The sequence below is a fragment of the Aythya fuligula genome, chromosome 3 (genome assembly GCF_009819795.1).
Source record: "Aythya fuligula isolate bAytFul2 chromosome 3, bAytFul2.pri, whole genome shotgun sequence".
Taxonomy (NCBI): Eukaryota; Metazoa; Chordata; class Aves; order Anseriformes; family Anatidae; genus Aythya; species Aythya fuligula.
In genome coordinates this window covers 79,052,767-79,074,658 of record NC_045561.1, presented here as the reverse complement: position 1 = coordinate 79,074,658, position 21,892 = coordinate 79,052,767, and the positions used below count along the sequence as shown (strand labels likewise).

General features: G+C 40.2%; 1 protein-coding gene across 4 annotated transcripts in view; it reads left to right on the top strand.

Moving 5' to 3' along the window:
- Window positions 1-21,892, top strand: part of ECHDC1 (ethylmalonyl-CoA decarboxylase 1) — a 40,764-nt gene that overhangs the window by 13,484 nt on the left and 5,388 nt on the right. For all 4 annotated transcript variants that reach the window (XM_032183973.1, XM_032183974.1, XM_032183976.1 and 1 more), the window contains 2 exons: window positions 2,650-2,702; window positions 4,655-4,735. In XM_032183973.1, the coding sequence (XP_032039864.1) occupies window positions 2,650-2,702; window positions 4,655-4,735 (134 nt within the window). The remainder of the gene's footprint in view (window positions 1-2,649; window positions 2,703-4,654; window positions 4,736-21,892) is intronic.

Sequence of the window (21,892 nt, the reverse complement as noted above, 5' to 3'; positions counted from 1 at the left end):
AAGCAGAAGAGGTTCTTGAAAGAACAGCTAAGAAGAAGGAGGCATGAAGGAGGTTTTCACTTTCTTTGTTCTCTGTCTAGAAGCCTTACAACAGAGGTTCCTAACCAGTAAGCAGCAGAGGACTTCTGAGCAGATGGAAATGATTTGTGAAGATGGACAAAATCCTGGCCTGCCTCAGAAACAGTGTGACCAGCAGGGCTAGGGAAGTGGTTGTCCCCTTGGCACTGATAAGACCACACCTCAAATGCTGAGTTCAGTTTTGAGCCCCTCAGTACAGGAGGATATTGAGTTGCTTGAGTGTGCTCAGAGAAGAGCAACAAAGCTGGTGAAGGGACTAGAAAACAAGACCTGCAAGGAATGGCTGAGGGAATTGCAGTTGTTTGGTGTGGAGAAGAGAAAGCTTGAGGGAAACCTCATCTCTTTCTAGAGCTACCTGAAAGAAGGTTGCATTGAGGGTGGTGTTTGTCTCTTTTCTCAGGTGACAAGTGATAGGACAAGAGGAAAAGGTCTCAAGTTGCACCAGGGGAGGTTTAGGTTGGACATTAGGAAGAATTCCTTGATAGACAGGTTGATTAGGTGTTGGAATGGGTTGCCCAGGGGAGCGATAGAGTTCCCAGTCCCTGGAGGTATTTAAGAGACGAGTGGACATGGAACCAAGGGACATGGTTTAGTGATGGGACTCAGTAGGTCTGGGTGATGGTTGAACTTGGTGATCTTGAAGGTCTTTTCAAACCTAGATGATTCTGTGATTCTATTTTTCTATGACTGTAAGTTCTTGCAGCAAAAAGAACCAGGGGTACAGTTTCCTTTTCTACTTTATGAAAGTGACTTTCTTTTTCCTTGTATCTCCCAGCTGCACCCCAAGCTATTAATCCTTTTTTTTTTTTTTGTCTTTGCATGTAGTGCATACAATATTTTACCTGCCTTTCTTCTAACTAGTTTTCTTCTGACTCTGAGGACCATATTAGAGCTGAAAATGTGATTATTCCACTAGACTCCAGTGAACATCTCTCTTATTCAGATAAAAAATACTCTGACTAGTAGCCTTATTTTTCTTATCAGGAAGACTTGAAGGGTATGTTGTCCAGGACTTAAGTAACTCCATCTCTTTTGCTTTACACCTTTTTTATAAGCTCCCTTTAAGTACTGAAAAGCTGCAATAAGGTCACCCCAGAGCCTTCTCTGTATGCTGAACAGCCCCAGCTCTCTCAGCCTTTCTTCGTAGGAGAGGTGCTCCAGCACCCTGATCATCTCTGTAGCCCTCTGAACCCATTCTGACAGATCAACATCCTTCTTGTGCTGGGGGACCCAGACCTGCACTCCAAGAACGGCCTCACAAGGGCAGAGCAGAGAGGGATAATTGCCTCCCTCAGCCTGCTGGCTGCTCCTCATGCTGCTGTCATGGCATCTTCTGTCTGCCAGAAATCTGTCCCTGAATACCATAATTCTGGTTGGCTATGGGCAGAGTAGGTCTTGGGAGTACATGAATAAATTAACAATAAATTGGCTGAAATTGTCCTATTCCTGTTGCAAGCCCCTATTCCAAGAGGTACTGAAGATTTACTGCGTCTTTTCTTTCCCAGAGGTATGAGTCAGAAACTTTTAATTAAGGCAGATTCTTTAACATGAAAGCCCCTGTAAAACTGTTCATTAGAAATCAGTAAATACTGATACAGATACGTTGTTGTTTCTTTTTCTTCCTGCCATTTTTTGGAAGACAAGATGGAATTGTTACCTACTTTATTATTTTCACTATACCCAAGCATTATTTTTCTTAATTTGGATTAAATGTCACATGTGCAGTTCATTTAACATACATATACAGCCATGGTCATATTGTATCATTTGGCTTAGTCATGTGTGTGTGTTCCTGGTCAACACTAGACGCCTGGAGAAGAACGTAAGAACAGGGAAGGCAGAGAGAGAATGATTTTAATTCAGTATATTTTCTTAGTCTCCAGCAATTTATGGTGTGAAGGTGTTACCTTGTACTTAGTAACCTTTTGCAGATTTTTCTGTTGTGAGATTTTGTAGTTGTTCTTGAATTCATGTAGTCCTTTAAAGGTTGCAGTAATCTGCTGCAAAGTGTTCTGTTGTGTATGTTGTAGGAAGAGATATTTGTTCTGAAACTGGCAGCAGTTGATTTTATTTAAAGCCTTTGTTCTTGTACTGGAAGAGAAGGGAACAATTATTCCCTAGTCACTACTGTTTGCAAGCTGATGTTACTTCTTTCCTCCTTTTTGTTTTACAATCTTTTTTCCTGAAATGCTTTTGATTCAAATGATTAAAATAAAAAGCTGGTAAATTTTCACTTCTGTAAAGTTGCGTGGATTTAGAACAGTATGGAGTTCGCAGCCATCCATGGTCCTATACAAATGTTTAAAGCTCATCTTTACGGGTGTTTATCTGGGAGGAATGAGAACAGGAGATTCAGAGGAAAGGATGTAAAATTTCACATCACAGCAAGTTGGTATTGAAATTATTTTTATAGTGGTTTAATTATAACTGCAATTTTAATAAATGATTGAGGGTGTTTGTTGTTTTTTTTAACTCAATCTACACTAGGTTTTCTCTTTGGGCTTAGTGGGGTTGGACTGGATTATGGACAAGATTAACCAATTAACATTTTTGAATTTTCATTCTTTATAGGATGGGATGAATATGTGCATGTTTATGCAAAACACCTTAACCAGACTTATGAGGTAATATATTTTCTTTACCTTTCTTTATGAAGTAATTATAATGATTGAAATATGTTTTGGCTAACTCTTTAATCAGATGTTTTAAATATTAAATTTTGAATCCCAGACCTTGTATTTGCATATGTTAATTATGTAAGTATTTGTGGATTTTAATTTAGGCCTTGACATTTTGCAACTATTATTAGACTTTCCAGAGATTGGAACAGAAGAATACCTATAGGTTTCTATGTGGAGAGATGAGAGATAACTATAGTTAAGGAAGCATAGGCCTTTAATGTTTCTGAAGCTGACTTCTGTAACTCAGTAGAAATTGCTTGCTCTTAACAAACAAGCAGGGCCAGCTTATGCAGCCCACACAGGTAACATTTATTTAATATATTTATTTAATCTTCCCACTTCATAAGAGGAATGTATTCAGTTCTACCATCTGGTACTCCTGATTTCTTTTTCCTTTCTTTTAGATTCAGCTTCCTTTAAGAAATCACATTTCTATTACACGCATGTATGGTAGGTTCCATTTTTTGACTGCTCAGGGCTTTGTTAAGATAAATATTTTGTGTTTTCAAATAGTATATATGATAAAATGTTATGAGCTAACAGTATTCTGCAAAACTGCCCAGGAAATTGGAGACTTATTCTTAGTAGTACTGTATTGGAAGGAATCCTCAGGATCTGAATTAGAATCCATTTGTATAATTTGGCCTTGGTATAATCAAAAGTGATGTGGCAAAACAAAGAGGAAGAAGATGTATGAAGATTAAAATCTCACCTCAGGTATCTTGACTTAAAGTATATTGCACTGTATTGCGGCTGTGGTTCAGGTGGAGCACTAAATCGCTCTTTGGCAAGATCTATCTTAGTTGGATCCACCTCCCTCAGAGGGAGCTGAGGCAAACTGTGATCATGAAGGAGGTGCCTCAAACAGATGAGATGAGTGTGGATGTAGGGTGCTCGAACCCATATATTCTGGGTTCCCACAAACCGTAGGAATAATGAGGTTACCTTTTTCCACGGGTTCCCTTGTGCAAATTATTGTGTTAAGTGTGCTGCAGCTGGCAAGTGGACTTGGGCCATAAGAAATTTTTGGCATTTCTCTTAAAGTAGAAGTAAAACCAAATACCAGATTGTGATTGGGAGGCTGACTTCTGAATGTGGTTTTAACCCTGCTTAATGAATTAAATGCCTCTTTGTAGTAAAAGATGTATCAGGTCTGGGACTGACCAGTTATCTTCCTTTCTTAGGGTACTTGTCTTATCTTAAGTCAGTCACTGTTTATTAATATTGATTTCACAATGACAGTAGGAAAAGAGTTTCTCCCCACATACTCTTCCTTCCTTCTGTCCTTTGAATTACCTTGAACGTGATTGAATACAGCACCATCATAGCTAACAGATTGTTGCTATCCTCAAAGGACAGTTTTGTCCTCCGAAAAAAAGTTTTATTGATGTTTGAGATGATAGCACTGCTGTTTGAAGAAGTTTGCAGAAGTTGTCATGCTGAATCTCATTGTTTCTCAACAACCGAGCTGTGCAGTTCTTGGGGTCCCTTGCTACTGCTCTCTGTCCTGGCTTAGTGTAGAGTCTTGTGTCACTGTCCTGTCATTCCTTCTTGTAGAAAGCCTTCTCAGGTATAATTGTAGTATGTATTTTTTAATTTTTTTTTCATAATATTGTACATGATCTGCTTTACTGTGATTCCATTAGATATTTCTGTCTTGCTGTTGCATCATGGTTCCCATATTAATTATGAAAGAATGGATTTAGTTTAAGTGGAGTTGGTATTGTGCTGCTAACCTGCAAAGATGTTATCGAAAAAATTCAATAGATTTGAATTCAAAGAACGAATGAGTTAGAGCAGAATGTTCTTCTGAGCTTTTACTGTAAAGATAGTTTGCCTTTGATTGTTTCTCAGAATAAAAGAATGAATTTTGCTTGCAAAATTCTCTTGCGTAGATTGCCATTGATCAGTGTTGCACTAATCCAAGGAAAAGCTATTGGAGGAGGAGCCGAGCTTACCACAGCATGTGATTTCAGGTAAGATTAACAATTTCAATAGCCACTGTTGCATCAGTGATTTAATGACTACGTATGAAAAGTAGGAAGCTTTAGGTACCACTTCAACTTGGAGTCCCATCACAGAATCATAGAATCATTCAGATTAGAAAAGACCTCTAATATCACGTAGTTTAACCTTAAACCAAGCACTATTAAGACCAACATTAAACGATGTCACTAAGCACTACATCTAAATGTTTTTTGAAGGCCTCCAGGGATGGTGTCTCAACTACTTCTCTGGGCAACCTCTTACCAATACTTCACAACTATTTCAGAGAGAAATTTTCCCTAATATCCAACCTAAACCTCCCCTGGTGCAACTTCAGGCCATTTCTTCTTGTCTTACCACTTGTTGCTTGGGAGAAGATACCAACACCCACCCTGCTATAGCCTCCTTTAAGGTAATTGTACAGCTTTATAAGGTTTCCCCTGAGCCTCCTTTTCTCTAGGCTAAACAACCCTAGCTCCTTCCAGCGCTCTTCATAAGACTTGTTCTTTAGACCTTTCACCAGCTTCGTTGCCTTCGGAATTGTGCCTTGGTCAGCAGACTTCTGGAAACTCCAAATTTTTTTCCTGGTATAGTAAAAATGAAAGATTACTTACTGCTGAGTTACACAGTTCAAAAAACTGTGTAAAACAAGAACAGTGACGAACTTTAGCAACTGTCTGTCACAGACAAAGTGGTTCCAAGATCTTGTACCTAAGTGAGAGGCAGGAAGACTGCATAATTATATATCTCCTTATGTCTCTTTTTGTTGCAGCAGTTGTGAGTAAAAATAAATAAAACTGTCCATTTATCTTGTATTTAGTGTTGTGGATTTACTATTTGCAACATAATTGTTGTACAGTTTTTGAAACAGGTTTGAGATGCAGAGGAAAGCAAATGAGGTTCAGTTCCTGTTTTTTCCACACAGGTGCAGGCATTTGCCAGCATGAAACAACTAGCAAAAATAGAGGGCTTTAATTAAAGAGGCTGAATGCAGAACAGGAACTGGAAGAAACTAACATAATAAAATGTCACTTTATTTAAACAGTTGCTAATGTGCAGACAGACAGCCTACAGATGTAGCAGGATAAGCACTGCACACAGCCTCTCTGAAAATTAGGAACTTTCAGTGAAGTTTTTATTGAAGAGAAGGAAATGTGCTCTTTAAGAGGGCCTTAGTGCCTGAAATGACAAAGAAATTGGCCAAAACAAGCTGAAAGTACTTACATGCAAAAGTAAATTAGAATATTAAAGCTGTTCTAGGTATCAAAACCAGGCTTTGCAAAGAGGAGATGGCATCCATGTTGTTTGAGCCTCTCAGAAGCAGTGAGTGGCTTTGAAACTTTTGCTTTGAAACTACATTCACCTGGATCTTTCTTCATATCTACACAGCTTTTAGTGTAGGTACAAAGATGCATTAAGCTCTGACTATGGCCTCTGAGTAATGCTGTACTATAAATACCTGGTAAGAAGTGCCATGTTTGATAGCTGTACAGTTGACCAGACAGTTTTATCTGGGAGACCTAGTAGATCTTACTGAATCTGTGAGTCCACTGACAGAAAGTGGATCCTGTTATCCCTAAGGAGGAGTTTAAGGCATGTGAGCATAATGAGATGGAAATCTTTTGCCTTTCTAAAACATATACTTTCTACTCTTACTCCAGCTATGTTGTTTGACATACTGTATAATTATAATCATTGTCAAGTAGCTCTTATTTGCATGAAGTGAGCAGCTGCAATTCCTCTGATGTGCTGCCATAATTTTCGCAATAACTACAGCTGTTGATCCGTCTTCCACTGCTTTCTAACACACCCATCCAGTGCAACTAAATAATAGCAATTCAGAAGAAGCAAATGGGACATAATTAATAACAGAGACAAGATAGAGAAACATTCTCTGTGTTGTTGTTATTGCTCTTGAATTTGAGGCTTTTAATACTGGGCAACAAAATCGTAGTTCTCTGAGGACTGTGAGCAGATAGTTGTGGAACAGAAATATTGTCCTGAATCACTAGATACCAAAAGAAGAACCTGAGAACAGAGATCAGAGAGGTTTGTTTTCTTTCTTTATGTTGAACAAACCGCTGTTCTCTCTCTCTTTTTTTTTTTTTTTTTTTTTTTAATGAGAGTGAGTGAGTTATAGCTGCTTTTGATTTAATTTTTCAAATCCAATTCTATTTTTCTCAGTTATCATGTTAAACTAATAAAGGTCTTGGTCCTGGCCTGAAAAACTTTCTTATTTTCATCTCTACCTTAGTACTGCATTAACTATACTGATGCTGTTGAAGTGATTCACTTGAACTAAAATGGCTTATGTACCTTCTCAGAAATGCACTCTGGCAGCATGATGCACATCTATACTGGAGTAGAGGTGTGGACAAATTCAATTTTAAAACATCTGATGTGGTTTAATATGTTACTGATATAGTACACTGTTCTTCCAGTGGCAGTTGTTGTGGTTAATTGTCTCTTACTCTGTTTTCAGCCAGCTCATGTAAAATTAGGTTAGGGAGGTCTTGCATGAGCTTTGGCACATTTATTGCTGACATAAGGGCAGTGATGAAAAGCAGAAGCATTTTAAGTCAGTCCACTTCAGTTTGGAAGAGGATGTCTTCCCAAGGCATCATCTTCAATCTTATCTTACTTTATGGACTGTTGCAGAACATCTCTCCGTAAGAAGGAAGGTCCTTATAAGATTGTAAACAAATGATTAAAAAAAATTATAATTATCCAGACAAGTGCAAGGTAATTAAAATCCTTTCAGACTTTTTTCTGATATGAAAGTTGGGAAGATAAGGCTTCTGACACTGTAATTATTTATCTCAATTATATCTGTAAATCTGAGTAAAATAAAACTGTGTGTATGAAACTTGTTTTGGCAGCAAGGCTTTGTGGTAGTTTCAAGAAATCTAGACTGCTTTCAATGTGCCACTACTGTGTATTTTCTGAGTCTGCGAAGATGGCTGTGGGATTCTGCTGCCAATGTCAGTGTACATTGCAGTCTGCATGACACTGCAGCCATTTTAGTGGAGTGCACAAATGACTGTGTATTGGGTTCATGTGTCAAGGTTTTGTTAGCGGGGGGCTGCAAGGGTGGCCTCTGTGAGAAGAATCCAGAAGCTGTCCCATGTTAGATAAGGGCTAGTTTCAGCTGGCTCCAAAGGGATCTGCTGCTGGCCAGAGCCAAGCCAGTGGCTAACATTGGTTGGACCTCTGTGAAAGCAGATTTAAGAAAGGGAAACACCTGCTGCACAACAGCAGCTGGAAGAGAGGAGTGAGAACAAGCCATGCAGACCCCAAGTTGAGTGCAGCAGGAGGGCAGGAGGTGCTCCAGCCAGGCAGCAGCAGCTCCCCTGCGGCCGGTGGAGAGGCCCCTGGTGGAGCAGGCTGTCCCCCTGCAGCCCATGGGTCCCACATGGAGCAGATCTCCACGCTGCAGCCCCCCCATGGGTGGAGGAGCCCCCAGTGGAGCAGGTGGATGTGGTCTGGAGGAGGCTGTGGCCCATGGAGAGCCCCTGCAGGAGCAGGCCCCAGGCTGGAGCTGCAGCCCGTGGAGAGGAGCCCACGCAGGAGCAGGGGTCTGGGGGGAGCTGCCACCCGTGGGGGACCCGTGCTGGAGCAGTTTGCTCCAGCAGAGAGTGACTGTGAAGGACTGGAAGAGACAAAGCATTGGGGACTGACTGCAGCCCCTACTCCCTTCTTCCCTTTTGCTGGTTGGGAAGAGGAGGTAGAAAAGGGCTGATGATTGGGGGGGGGGGGAGAGAAGGAAGGCTTTCAACTGATTCAGTGATGCAATTTTACAAAGAAGTGAAATGAAATACCCATTCTGAGTTCTCTGTGTACAGAAACCTGAAGTATATCCTGTATGCACAACACATGAATTTAAGGAGAGCTGAGTTTACAGGGTTGGCTAAGGAATTTGGACAAGAATTATAGTGGTTTGCTGGGCAATGAAGTAAAAATTAGATATGGGGCAGAAAGGGATAGATAAGGGATCTGTCTGTGCAATTAGCTGAACACAATGATCTCTGAGCACATTAGCATCAGTGGGCTACCAGCCAATAGCCGGAACAACTGGCTTTGAATTCTGAACAGGCTTGTCTTCTGTTTCACATTGATGCCTCTGAGAAATCTCACTGGGTAATCTGTAGGTCATTTAGACACTTCAACAGCTTTGAAAATCTGGCCCTATCTCACTTGATAAATTAACTTCATTGTACCTGGTGCTTTTGAAAAATATAGTCTCTTCCCCCCGCACCCCCCTTCTTATTCTCTAATGCTACTGCAGTCAAAATAGTCAATTGTGAATCCAATTTAAAAGATGGTGTCTCCAGGCAAAGGGCAAGAATACCAAGATAGAAAGCTATACACTGCTCATAATATTGACTTCAAAATGGGCTCATCAGTAGAAGCAGACGTATTATTTTATTTTTTAGAGAATAAATCAATCAACTATAATTTCTTCAGGTGGTACTGATGTTTCATAGTTAAATTACAAAGGGCCAATTTCATTACTCTTGTTGTTTGTGCCGAGTAATATCTTAACTTGTAAAAAGCACCATTGACTTAAAGAAGCATTTGCGTTCTGAGCAGTCTTCTGCTCTGTCTCGAATGGCAGAATGAAGTTTTTAACAGGGGAGGCAGCTTGTCCTAGTAGTACTGCATTGATATCAAGTTGGCCCTGCTGTATGTGAGTTGAACGTTTTCTGCATTTTTGTGAAACATGTAGGCGTGCTTCTTATTATTTTAAGGTGATGATGTGTTCCATCAAAGAGATGCTTCTGCTGTTTGTGTTTGTGATGACTTGTTTATATACTTTACAAGCACGCACTTAGTGTATTAAATGTAACTTGGACAAAATGACAGGAGCAGAAGAAAGTACAACTGCTACGTAGATGTAGGCCCACTATGACTGACTTCTCGCTTGTAGACAGTCAACAGTCATCCTTTTATTAGGCTACAGTTCATTTGTTGCTCCTTTAAAAAAAAAAAAAAAAAGGCTTTAGAAACGTTAATATTCTACAGTAAGCTTTTCGAAGAATTGGTTTCAGAATGTCAGAGCACAACACACTTGCTTCTTTGTAAATATTTCGCTGTATGCAAGAATTTCAGCTTTCATTTTTATCAGAAGGAGCCTTTAGGTATACAGGAGGTTGCCATTTGAAAAAAAAGAGGACCTCAGCACATAATAGCTCTTTTCTTTGTGCAGAGCATGATATGAATGTTACCGGATGGAATTCACATATCCACGAGTTCTTGCAAAGTTCGGGCCAACAAAGCACTTTCCATCAGAAGTGACTCCGTAATGTCGCTGCACATTGTTGGGAACAGAATCGGTAGCTATGTCTAAGAATGGTTTGTGGCAACTTCAGGTGCTTGCTGTATGCCACAAATCACTCGTTTAACTCTATTAACTTCCCCTCTCGTATATATGAGAGGGGGACATATATGTGTGTGTATCTACGCATAAAACCTCCTTGAAATCAGTTGGTAATTTTAGAATTTCATTGCAATCATGTATCACTTCCCATTTTAGATCCCTGGGAGCTTTGTTAGTACAATTTTCTGACGAATTTTCAGAGAGATGCATTATGGTTTTAAAAGTTTCACGTCGCCTGCCTCTAAGGAGGCTGTGTGACCTGGCACACTTGATGTCTGGTTAAGCAATCACAGCACTGCTAGAAATGGACTTGAGAACCTATATTTTTGGAATTATGTTTGTGGACTAGTATTGCTTTTTCTTTATTACCAGTTTTTATTGGCTTTTGAAATTCATGTGTTCACAGTCTTCCACACAAAGGGTTTTTTTTGCATACAGTCCACAGTTCAGATTTACTACTGTTTGGTATTACTGGAAATGTAAATAACAGCAACAAAACATGATTTTGAGTTGAAGTTTTTCTTTTTGAGGTTGTTTTTGTTGTTGTTATTTTAGGTAGGGATTTACTTCATCCCATTTTTTTTTTTCCCATTGGGAAAACAAATCATCTTATTGTGGAAGACTGAGTGTTTTGTCATCAGCATGTATCTACCTTTTTGACTACTACTACCATGCAACCTTATGTCCTTTCTGTTGAATAACCCTGTATGCAGCCGATTCTCTGCTGTGCAGTAATAATAGAGATAGCCCAGATAATGGAAAATCTAGATAAGACAGATTTTAGGGAATGCAGAGCTGGATCCGTGCTGACTCCTGCTGAGACACCAGGCTGTCGTTCCACTGTAGGGAAGCATTCGAGGTTCTCGGAGAATTAGTTTAGGAAGAGTAGGCATGCATGGAAATCAGCCGTTATGATTGCATCTGTGAAGTGACTCAGCCCCAGTTTAGATAAAGTGCCTCCAGGTATTTGGGTTTGACACTCCATTGCTGATCTTCACTACAAAATATATATATCAGATAGCTCCACAAGTTGATTAAGTCCTTCTCAGACTTTACATTAAAGTCTGCTGATTCTGAGGTGGGGTTATACTGAGCTGTGATTTCATGGGGAGGGCAAACTGGCTGAACAGCTCACCTTGATGTTGGAAGAGGATGTTGCTGCTGCCATTCCTAACTCACTACTTACTGGTTTGCAAAGCACCAGTGAAAATGCCGGTATGAGTCAATTATCAAACCTAAAAGCAACAGAAAGGCTGGACGTTTTTTGTTCCTCTAGTGAGTTAAGGTGATTTTTAGCAGGCTAGTAATGGCTAGAACCAACATATAGCAGGAATTCAGTGTCTGGGAGAGGATAACGAAGAACAGGAGGAGATGGGAATACAATCTTCTAGTAAGTAGTTAGTAAAAAAAAAAAATGAGTTGCTACTGTTGTAACTCAGCAGTCACAGTAAAAATAAATACAATTGTAAGTTCTTACATCAAATAAATTCCTATTTTACTTAAACTGTTGTATGTTTAAGAACTTCTGGTGTATCCATGGTCTGTTACTAGGTGTTATCCCCCAGTTCTCTTTTTATATATTGATGCATTCGTAAACAAAAAGCAAATATGTGGACTGAGGGAAAAACAGTAATTTCAGTTAGTATGAATTTATCTGTGTTAGAGAGAGAGAAAAGTCAGAAATGAAAGGATACCAGGGGAAATTATACTTCTGGTGCCAAGAGAAATGGTCACACGCTTAAGCGTGTTTGTGCAGGTTTTCCAACAGCTTGCTGAAAATGTGCCTGTGCCTTGTCTGGCTAGTCTTGAACGTATCACCAGGTAGTGAGCTGAAACTGTCTGTAGTTACCCATCAATATAGATAATGAAAAATTAAAAAGGTGAAGAAACGAGTTACTGTTTGTAATGTAGAATTTTAACGTTAAATTCTCCATCTCAGTTAAGCCTTTTTTGAGATATGCCATTGTGATACCACTCCCCCACTCCAAAAAATAAATAAATAAATAAATAAATAAATAAAGAGAGAGATGAGTTCTGAAATCATATAATCATATCCAGAAAACTCGAAACAGCCACTGCGATCATTTTAAAAAGGAAAAAAAAAAATGGCATGGGTTCATTAACCTGGTATCCCGCTAAAATGGCAATGTCATAATTTCACCACCAGTGATTTCAAATGATCTTTCTGCTGTAGTCAGAAATCATTGTGTAGGATGTGCAAATTCAGCATCAGTAACACTGCACACAGAGATGGTTGAGTTTCAGTGTGTGTCTTGTTACCCTAGTTCTCGCAAAGGTTTGTTAGTGTGATGCTATGATATTTTTTAAATCCTTTCATGCCGTGGGTTGCAGAAATGTGATATCTCAAACACATCATGGAGTAATAGAGCAGGTTGGATCTTGCAACTCTTAGGGTTGATGTTAAGAAATGTTGTTACTTTCCAATCAGCTGAGATCAGTGGAGCAAAGTGATCTCTGCCTATTTGACATTTCAGATACCAATCTCTGAGCCATGTTTTTGGGAAAACTCCCCCTCCCTTTTCTGTGTCAGCAGTGGAGACAAGCAAAGAATATGACTGAAATGTTCTTGCTTTAAGAGGCTCTTGAATTGGGTCCAGGAGAATTTTGCTCTGCTTTCTGTGGTCTTGATAAACATATATGACAGAAATAAAGATTCGGGAAACAGGTTATTAACACAGGTATATATGCTGCAAGAACAGAATGTTACACACGAATGGTCATTTTTCATTGAAAAATCTGGAAAATATCACCATTTCTAATGGAAATTTTTGCTCAAGTCCAAAAGGCATATGTGTTGAAAACGTTTATTTGAACGAAATCCAAATGGCACCAGTTCCTTTTTGGGAAGGGAAGACTCATGTAACATTTTAGATTTTCAGCATGAGTAATTTTTGTGTGAGCCTTATTTTGGCTTTCGCTTGCTTGTGTGTTTAGACTTCAGCGGCTTGTAAAGCGTAGCCAAAACCTGCTTCGTGGGTAAGACCAAAGTGCTCTGTCAGGCTGGAAGCTGCTCTGACAATAATTGTGTGGTAGCAGAGGTTGCGGTGTGTCTGTGATTGGGGCCACTGGCACCTGGGGAACAGAAATAAAGTCATAGCTGGGAACTGGAGGTGTTAGCGAGAAGGGCATCGGGACTTGGCAAGGAAGGAAAAATGCAGTGGGCCTCCACAGGTTCCTGCACTACAGCTGCAGGGAGGGAAGCAGACCAGGCACCATGGAGCACCAGGGCCAGTTAGGCCAAATCATTTTCCTCCCTGTCATTTTTATTTATTTATTTTTATATGAAAAAACAAACAAACAAAAAGGATCATCTTACTTCCCTTAATAGTGCTTGTGGAGTTCTAATCAGTCTTTTTTTGGGCACCTATTTCATGCCCCATGATCTGTCATCTAATACAATTTTTCATTCTTGCTACAGAAAAAAAAAAATCTTGCTATAATTTCCAGTATTCAGCTTCATTTATCCCTTTAAGAAGAAATGTAACTTTTTATAGCACACTTTTCTCTTTCTCTTTTCTGTGACGCTGCAGGCAAGGAAGTGTCAGCCTGAAATAAAGAATTTGATTTAAAAAAACCCTAATCCAGAACTGCTGGGCCTTCATCCCTAGCTGACTTTTGGGAGATCCTGGTATAGAAAGAGATTAGAAGAGCCAGCAGTACTATGCAGCCAGTGTTATTATGAGCATCATCACCTCAGGAGGCTTTCAGGGGCCATTCCTACCTTTTCTTGGTGGAGGCTGTCCTGTACCTCTTGTGAGTTATTAGCAAAAACTTCTTTCCCCCTGTGTATTTTTTTTTCTTCTTTTTCTTTCCATAACAGGCTTTCTGGCCCTATTTTAGCAGTTCTCCTCTGATTAGGGAGATGCTTGAGAAATAAACCTTCTTTAGTGCTCTGGTCATTCATATGTTCTGGACCACTTTTAGTCTGGTTCTTGCCAGGTCACGCAGTGTGTTCTGCTGCTTAAATGCACACGTTTTTGCTGCTGATAGAGCAGTTTCATACTTTTTCTGAGTGCAGGCATTGCTACTGAGGAGATGCTGGTTTTTCAGATTTCTGTAATCTGCTTGTTAGAATTTAAATCCTGTTATCCAGTGGATCTTTTTCTAGTAACAATATTATTTTGTGCTTCTTCCCTGGAGTGGCTTCATTTGAAATTGGAAATCCTGCAGTCTCTTTGAGTTGACCCTGTGCCTTCTGGGAGCTCACCTTCCTTTAAATGCCTCAAAGTTTGGGCAGTAGAGAGACTAAATGCATGCTAAAATGGATTATCTTTGCTTCAGTGTCTCTGTATTCCATCTCTGCCTGAGTTTTTTGTTACCTCCAACTCTTCTTTCATTACTATGCTTCACCTTTCTTTGATCCACGACCCCACTTTTCAGGATTTTAGCATCTACCAAATGTTTTGTGCATTTAAATGAAAACATGACTCTGTTGTTCTTTTTTTTTTCCAGATTTTATTTGACTCTGGGTTGATGTTAGAAGGCATGATAGAGTCACGGTTATAAATGGTTATTTTAAGGTTTCCCCTCAAATGTGCATCCCATTGTTTAGGTCCATCTGCTCCCCTCTGGGAAGTGGACTTGGATTTCCCAGCCAACCCAGAACAATGTTAGCTCTTCCTCCAGAAAACGCATCTGTCATTAGGAGGCTCTTTCTCAGACCAGATTTTGACCCTAATTCTTAGGGTTCCAGATTTTCCAGGGAAATCTGACTGGGGGGCAGCAACAAAAGGTAAAGGCAATAGATGCTGGGGAGAAGTGAGATATTTTCTCCTAGGCTACTTTAAGTAAACCCTGGGGGAGGGGGTGGTGGTGTAATGAATGCACTGAGAGTGTTACAAAATAATTCGGTAACTATAAATAAAATCCCATATAATCTGCAACGCGGTTTGAAGAGAGCTGAGAAAAGTGAGCTCTTGTGTTGGTGAGATTTCATAAGGTGGCATTGAGCCTACTCCTTTGACACTGAGTTTTAGGAGGTGCCTGGAACACTCTGTACTTGGGAGGCTAGGTGGGAACTTTTAAATTTTGGTTCTTGGATATCATTTTAATTTATTTAAATCTCAAGTAGAGAGGGTAAGTCGGTTGTGTTTTGTTTGATTTTTTTTTAAATCACTGAAAGGATTCGATGGGTTCACTTTCTAAAGGGCTTATTAAAATAGTGGCTGGACCTACTTCTTTCCATTGAAATCTTGTAATAAAGAGTACAGATTAAAGCTGATAAATAGGAGAGAGGATTAATGTGCACAGTCTTCTCTTACCCTAGTAAAATTTGGGATTGCAGAGCAGCTTTGTGCAATTGTATCTAAGCTATGTACAAGGGGCATAGTTTCGCCAAACTCTCTTAAACCATTTTCTCTTTATTTTTATGTTCTGTAGTGGTTACTGTTTAGGTATCTGTCAAGTGGATATTCATGACTGAAGGATTTTCAGAAAGAGTGAAGATTTGTCAGTTTGTTTTTATGATGTCAATCTGCATGGACTATCATGGACAATTCCTTCGTTTTGTTGGTTTTATAGTATTTTCACTTTGGGAGTCTCACTTCACGTTGCCACAGCTCTGAAGCAGCAATTGCTGTTATGCCTCATTGCCTTAATCTTCCTCTGTGCTGGTCAGAAACACGACGCTCCTCTCCATGACAGAAAGTGTGGGAGAGGAGCAGAGGAAATTATAACTAACTCAGGATGAACCCACTTGTTAGTATTTTCATAGAATTATGGTGGTTTTTTTTTTTTTTTTTTTTTTTTTTTTTTTTTTTTTGGTGATAGAAGATGTAGTAAAATAGCTGAATTTCAGAAAAATCTTCAGCTGATCTATCTAGATAATCACTTTACAGAGTGCCTGGGTAGTTATTTGATGGTATAGTGATAAAAGAGACACTGCATAGGCAGAGATGGATTAATTAGTCCCAGCTCGCTTTTTGGAGTAGACTGTCCTATTCTTGAGGGTCTAATTCTAACAGCATCTGTCACAAAAACTGAAGTAAGGACAAGAAACCGCTCATCAGCGGCTTTGCTGACTACCTAAATTATTTTAGTGTAGTACTGCATATTTCTTCCACAGAATGTTCTCCATGCAGTACCTTGCTGCTTCAAAATGCCTTTTTGATTGAAAAAATGACTGGTTAATTCATTTGTTGTCTTAAGGTGACTTTCTGCAATAACCATGGAAGAGGCTAAAACTACAAATATATATGTATATATACACACACATATATATATATATTTATTATTATTAAAAATAAAACGCCATACACTCTGCAGTTAAATACTGATGAAAATATCCCTAGCCTTTCTGATGAGACTTACAACCCTAAGAATATTTTGAGAGCCTAAATATTTATACAAGACAAGTTGTCACTTACAGAGCACACTGTTGTAATACAATTAAGTGTCAATATTTAGGTTTCCAGGTTAGGTCTCCATTGGTGTGATCCAGTTAAATTTAGACAGTGCTCTCATTTCAGGCTTTCCATGGCTTTGTGAAGATGTCAAGGCAGTGGTTCACATTCAGGGCTTGTTTTCAGGGCTATGTTCAGCAATTGCTTTTGCTGTTACAAGATGCTGGAGAAGCTACAGATGAGTTTTACGGCAAATGACCACAGAGCACATAAAAGTCCTCGAGAATTTGAACTATTTTAGCACTAAGAAAGCCGTGCAGTTTCTTACATGCATAGACACCTGTATGTGCGTGGTGGGGAGGGCAGGGTTCAGATGCATCAAATGGGAAGGCACATGGTATCCAGTGCATCTTCATGACTTTAAGATTTGCAATGCAGATGTTGGAGGAGGACTGAGTGCTCGATATATGTTAAGACTTGCAGGGCTGTCTCCCATGCCAAAGAAGAAGGGGAGAATGCATTACAGGAGCAACTCAGGGTAGGGTGCAGTGACGGCAGTGCTTGGTGCACTGGGACTTGGTTTTTGGGGCAGGGCAGGTGTTCCCAGTGTGTGCTGCAAGCACTGATCATAGATTTGTGTGCTCCTTTTGTAGCCATGGGAAGAGCTTCATCCTGCTGTTGGCTGAAGGCCCTTTTACACACTTGCAGCTCCTCAGGCACAGATCAACCTCGGTTTTCATGTGCCATTACGGATGGCATGGAAGATCCCAGCTGCTCGGGTCCTATAGCTTGTCCTTAGCTCTAGAGACCTATGGCAGTGCTTCTGCCTCCCATGAAAGACACGTGGTGGCTTCTTTCTTTCTTTTAAGGAAATGCTCTTGCATCCTGCTGCCCACTTTCACCTCATCTGAACAGTTAATGTTCTTCATTTGTTCACTTTAAAGCTATTTTCTTTGCAAAGCCAGAGATGTAGTATGCTGCCTAGAAGATATTATTTTATTTATGTGGTGTGCTGGACCGAGCTGAAATAAAGGGCTTCTGTTCACAAATCAGGGCTTTTGTTGTGCAGATAAAGGAACTGGTAGTTTATTTCTTACTCTGATGCTATAAATTCAACAGACACAAATCTCTTTTGCTTTGTTTTCGCTTACGGTTACAAATAACACCTTAGCTGAGTAAAACCACCCTGTCTATTGCTTGTGTTCAGCAGCACTTTGAGTAGCACTCTTTTTTAATTAATTTATTATTTTTTTTTGTGGTGGGTTTTGCATGCATCAGCAAGTGGAGAGGGAAAGTTGGATTATGGATATTACTTGTGTAACTCTGCCTGTTGCCTGAGTCACCAGTCACTTGCTGCAAGGACCCACCACCAGTATGGGGATCTCCTGTGCCACTTGAGGTGACGAAGAAGCATTAGGAAGGTAGAGTGAGAGGATGGGTGCAACGTGCAGATGAAGCGGTGGGGCAGGGATTGTATTTTGAGTGTTGAGAAGCTGCAGTAGGACAGGGAAGAAGTAGACAATAGACACGGGATTTCTTAATGTGGATTTGAGACCTGCTGCAATTGCTGGTTGTCCTGGTAGTTTCCAAGCACAGTTGGAAAATCCTAAACTAGTTACATGCGACCTTTTGTCACTTGCAAGCAAGGTCATCAAAGTTTCATGCCCACCTGGCAAAATGACTTCCATTTGCGTGATTAACACCAGCCACAGGTAATGTAAGGTATGACCTCTAACAAAGTCTGTAACTTCCACTCTCCAGCAGTGCTTATTTTAAAAAGCTGTTTTAGCCACCTGTCAGCATGGCACGGCTGTTGCTTAATTTAACAAGAGTTAATTAAGCTGATGGCATATTGATGAGTATATTAGGAAAATGTAGACATTGGAAAAGTTTGCGACTGAATTGTACATCAACTTGGTTCTTCTGTTGTTTGCTGGTTAAAAGAAATGTGTGGCCCTTGATTACCTTCTTTCTGTTACCATTTTCTTGGTAATTTTATTCTTTCTTTAATATCTCTCTTTTGCTATGCTAAAAGTACATGCGTGTGTGGTTTGGATGGTTGGTTGAAAGCCTTAGATATCAATATTATATTCTGCTGGTCTCACTGAGTGATTGACAGTCAGCCAAAATACATGTGTGGCTGTCCACGACTGCTGCTTTTTGTGTGTCTGGGTGTCTAGCATCTACCTTTTGCAAAAATGTCCAATTGTATTTGAATGCCTAATTCTATTATATGCTGTTATATTGTATATTTCTCTTTCTGTACAGTGTGCTAAATGTATGGATGCCTTTTAATTGCATCCTAAGGCCTTTGATGCTGCTTTTTTTGTGTGTGTGTTGGTTATAGATTTACCAAATTTTATAGAGTTATTACATAGAGTTGCCAAAATGTATAGAGGAAGGTGGTAGATTTAATGAAAGAACTTACATGACCCAAAGGCATATGCTTTGCCCATTGCTTGTGTTGGCTGTTGGTTCGAGAGCAAGCAGTGGGAGGCTGCAGGAGGCCAGCGTATCTGTGAGAGAGATGAAAGTCATCTCCTGCAGCTCTGGCTGCCTGCTCCAGAATAACGATAGCTGAGAACCAGGTGCTGCAGCACTATGTGATACTGGCTGCGTCCCTCCGTGATGTGTCCGTGTCATGCCAGATCACAGAAGAAGACTGGAGGTAAGGAGCTGTGTCCTTACGTGACACTGGGAGCCAAACAGGGATGGGAATGAAATCCAGGTTGTTGACAACACATCTAATATTGTAGGCATCCTTCTTTGCATCGTGGCTTTTAGAAGCATAGTGGTAAGAGCTTTTAAAAGGCATAACATAGAAGATGGCATTTGTCATTAGTGCCCTTGCCTTGTCAGAATTTAATTCCGACCCAAGAAGTCTAGGAAACGAGGAAGCAAGGGCCAGCACAGACCTTAATATCATCTTTGTTCTGCCCAAGGGACTGATTATACCTGTTGGAACAGGTCAGTAACACGAGCGCTATAAAAAGCAGATTCAAAAAACTGAGAAAGTACACTTTTATTTGCATTATCTTTTCAGCCTTCATTGTGTGTGCCCTGGCTTCAAGTAGCTGGAAGGTACTTTAGCACAGGAAAGCACTGCCACTTGCTCACAAGGAGTGCTGCCTTTGAGGGAGCTGGCAGGCCCCTTTAAATATGGGGTTTGTTAGGTTGTGCTGTTAATGGCAAGCGAGGTGTTTTTTCAGATGCATTGTCAGGGAGGTGATGTGACAGTCAGCAGTTCGTGGGCGCAAGGAAATGTCAGAGCGAAGGAATCCTCCATCAAAGGTGAAGGGTTTGTAACATTTACTGAATCTGAGAACATTTTAAAATATACAGCAGGAACATTTGCTGTAGTTCTTGTTTGCTTCAGATGACTAACCCAAAATTGGATGCTTCCCATGGTAGCTGTGCTTTCTTCCTAGGGGTGCTGCAGTGTTTGTAATATGGAATTATAACGTTCTCGCAGAAGGCTTCTGCTGCACTTCGGTGCTTATGTTACCTTAAGCTTTCTTCTCCATTTTAAGACGTGAGGATTTCACTGCCCTTCACATTTCTGAAGGCTGTTTCTCTGCTTGTAAGGTCTTCAGTTACACTGTGTGTGAATTAGGTTTGATAAACATTTCTTTCAGCAGTGTCATGCAACAGATTTTTGTGTTTTGTTTTTTTTTCTTAGTCCAGGGAGGGCGTGTGTCCAGGAGCCCTGTGATACGACCTTCCCCCGGGTTATAGGAGACCCAGATTTTAATTCTCTTGACCTGGAAGACAAGTACAGGCACACTGCGTCAAATCAGAGCCTCGTTTTGTATTCATCTACTCTCCTGTCTCAGACAAGGCCAGTACTAGATGAATAACCTACGAGCAGCTCGAGAATAGAATGGTGCTTCTGTCTTTTCAGCTTTATAATTTCTACATCTCTGTACTTAGCAGTGTTTGATGTACTTTTCTTACATAAATTTATCTAATAGTAGATCAGATTCATCATGTCTCAGAAGATAGACTCAGCCCCTTTCACAGAATAAAAAAGGGGAAATATTTATGCAGGGCTGCAGCTGGTGATGTCCTGAGGCTGGTCCCAGGCGAGCTGAGCAGCAGCATTTAAGGCCTCCTGGAATGAGCTCAAGTCTCCTTTGCTTCCCTGGGCATAGGGACTGCAAGGGGGCCACGTAACTGATGGAGAGCGTGATGGGTGGTTTCTGTAGGGAGTGGAATAACTAAGGAGAGGATTTGTAGCTGAAAAGCCAGAAAAAAACACAGATATATTTCTGGAGTTTGAAGACAGCCAGGGACTACCTTAGCATCTTCTACTGACCGCCACTTATTCTCTGAGGAGCTTGTTGAAAGGTGCATTTTAGGGAGAGGGGAATTCCCATGAGATCCTGGAAGCTGCAGCCTGACAAGGCTCTCTGTGGATTTCACTGTCAACCATTTGTTTTCCTTTCTGCATCTTTGGTTCCATTTTCGCTGAAGTGATGCCTGAGCAGGGTAACATATCATTTTCTATACAGAAAATTATTTTAGCCTTTTTCTTGTTGGTACTGAGGGATTGGTTGTTTTTCTAATGTAAAATTTGACTTCACATGTGCACTTCCAACTACGTTGAGAGAGCTTCCCAGATGAATCCATGCATTTTCCACTGAAAAGGTTGTCTGTAAGGCCCGAACACAAGTGCCTGGGACAATCTGGGAAATCAATTTGTTGTATTCAACAAATACAACACTGTCTTACTGATCTATTGCGGCTGTGTTACGAGACTGCCTACAGATTGTCTAGCATCACGTGACTAGATGCATATGACCACTCTTTTTTTAATGCTTTAAGTTGCTCAGCACAGCTAGAATTAAATCCTAAATAATATTTTCATTCCTGTTTTCCCAGTGGGACATTGGGTGTCAGCAAAAGTAAGCTGAGCCAATAAAGGAATTTTGGAATACTTGCCAAACCTTCCTTTTGAAGAGAAGGGACCTGAACTCCCTGGCATTTGCTGCATTTGGGAAGCACTTGGCTCATGTTAGCTAAAAACCTTTCCTCCCCTGCAATGCTCTGTTCTCTTCCTTTTGTCACATTACCTTCCTCCGCTATCTCTACAAAATGGCTTTCATGCAATCTGGCGTGTCAGCTGTTGCCTTTGTGCATTGTGTTGGGACTGGGATAAAGTGTAAGCTCTTCAGCCCTGGCGCTTTATATTACATCATGAATGCTGATAATGCTCTGGTTAAGAAAAAAAAAAAAAAAAAAAAAAAAAAAAAACACCTTACAATTAACAATAACTGAGCAGATTGGGGAACTGTGAGCTCCCGGTAGTAGTTGCATTTTTAAAGGTTTTCTTTTTCTTCCCTTTTTAAAGCTGCTCACCTTGGTATTTTTATTACGGAAAACTGTGTTGTTAGGAAACAGACTTGAGT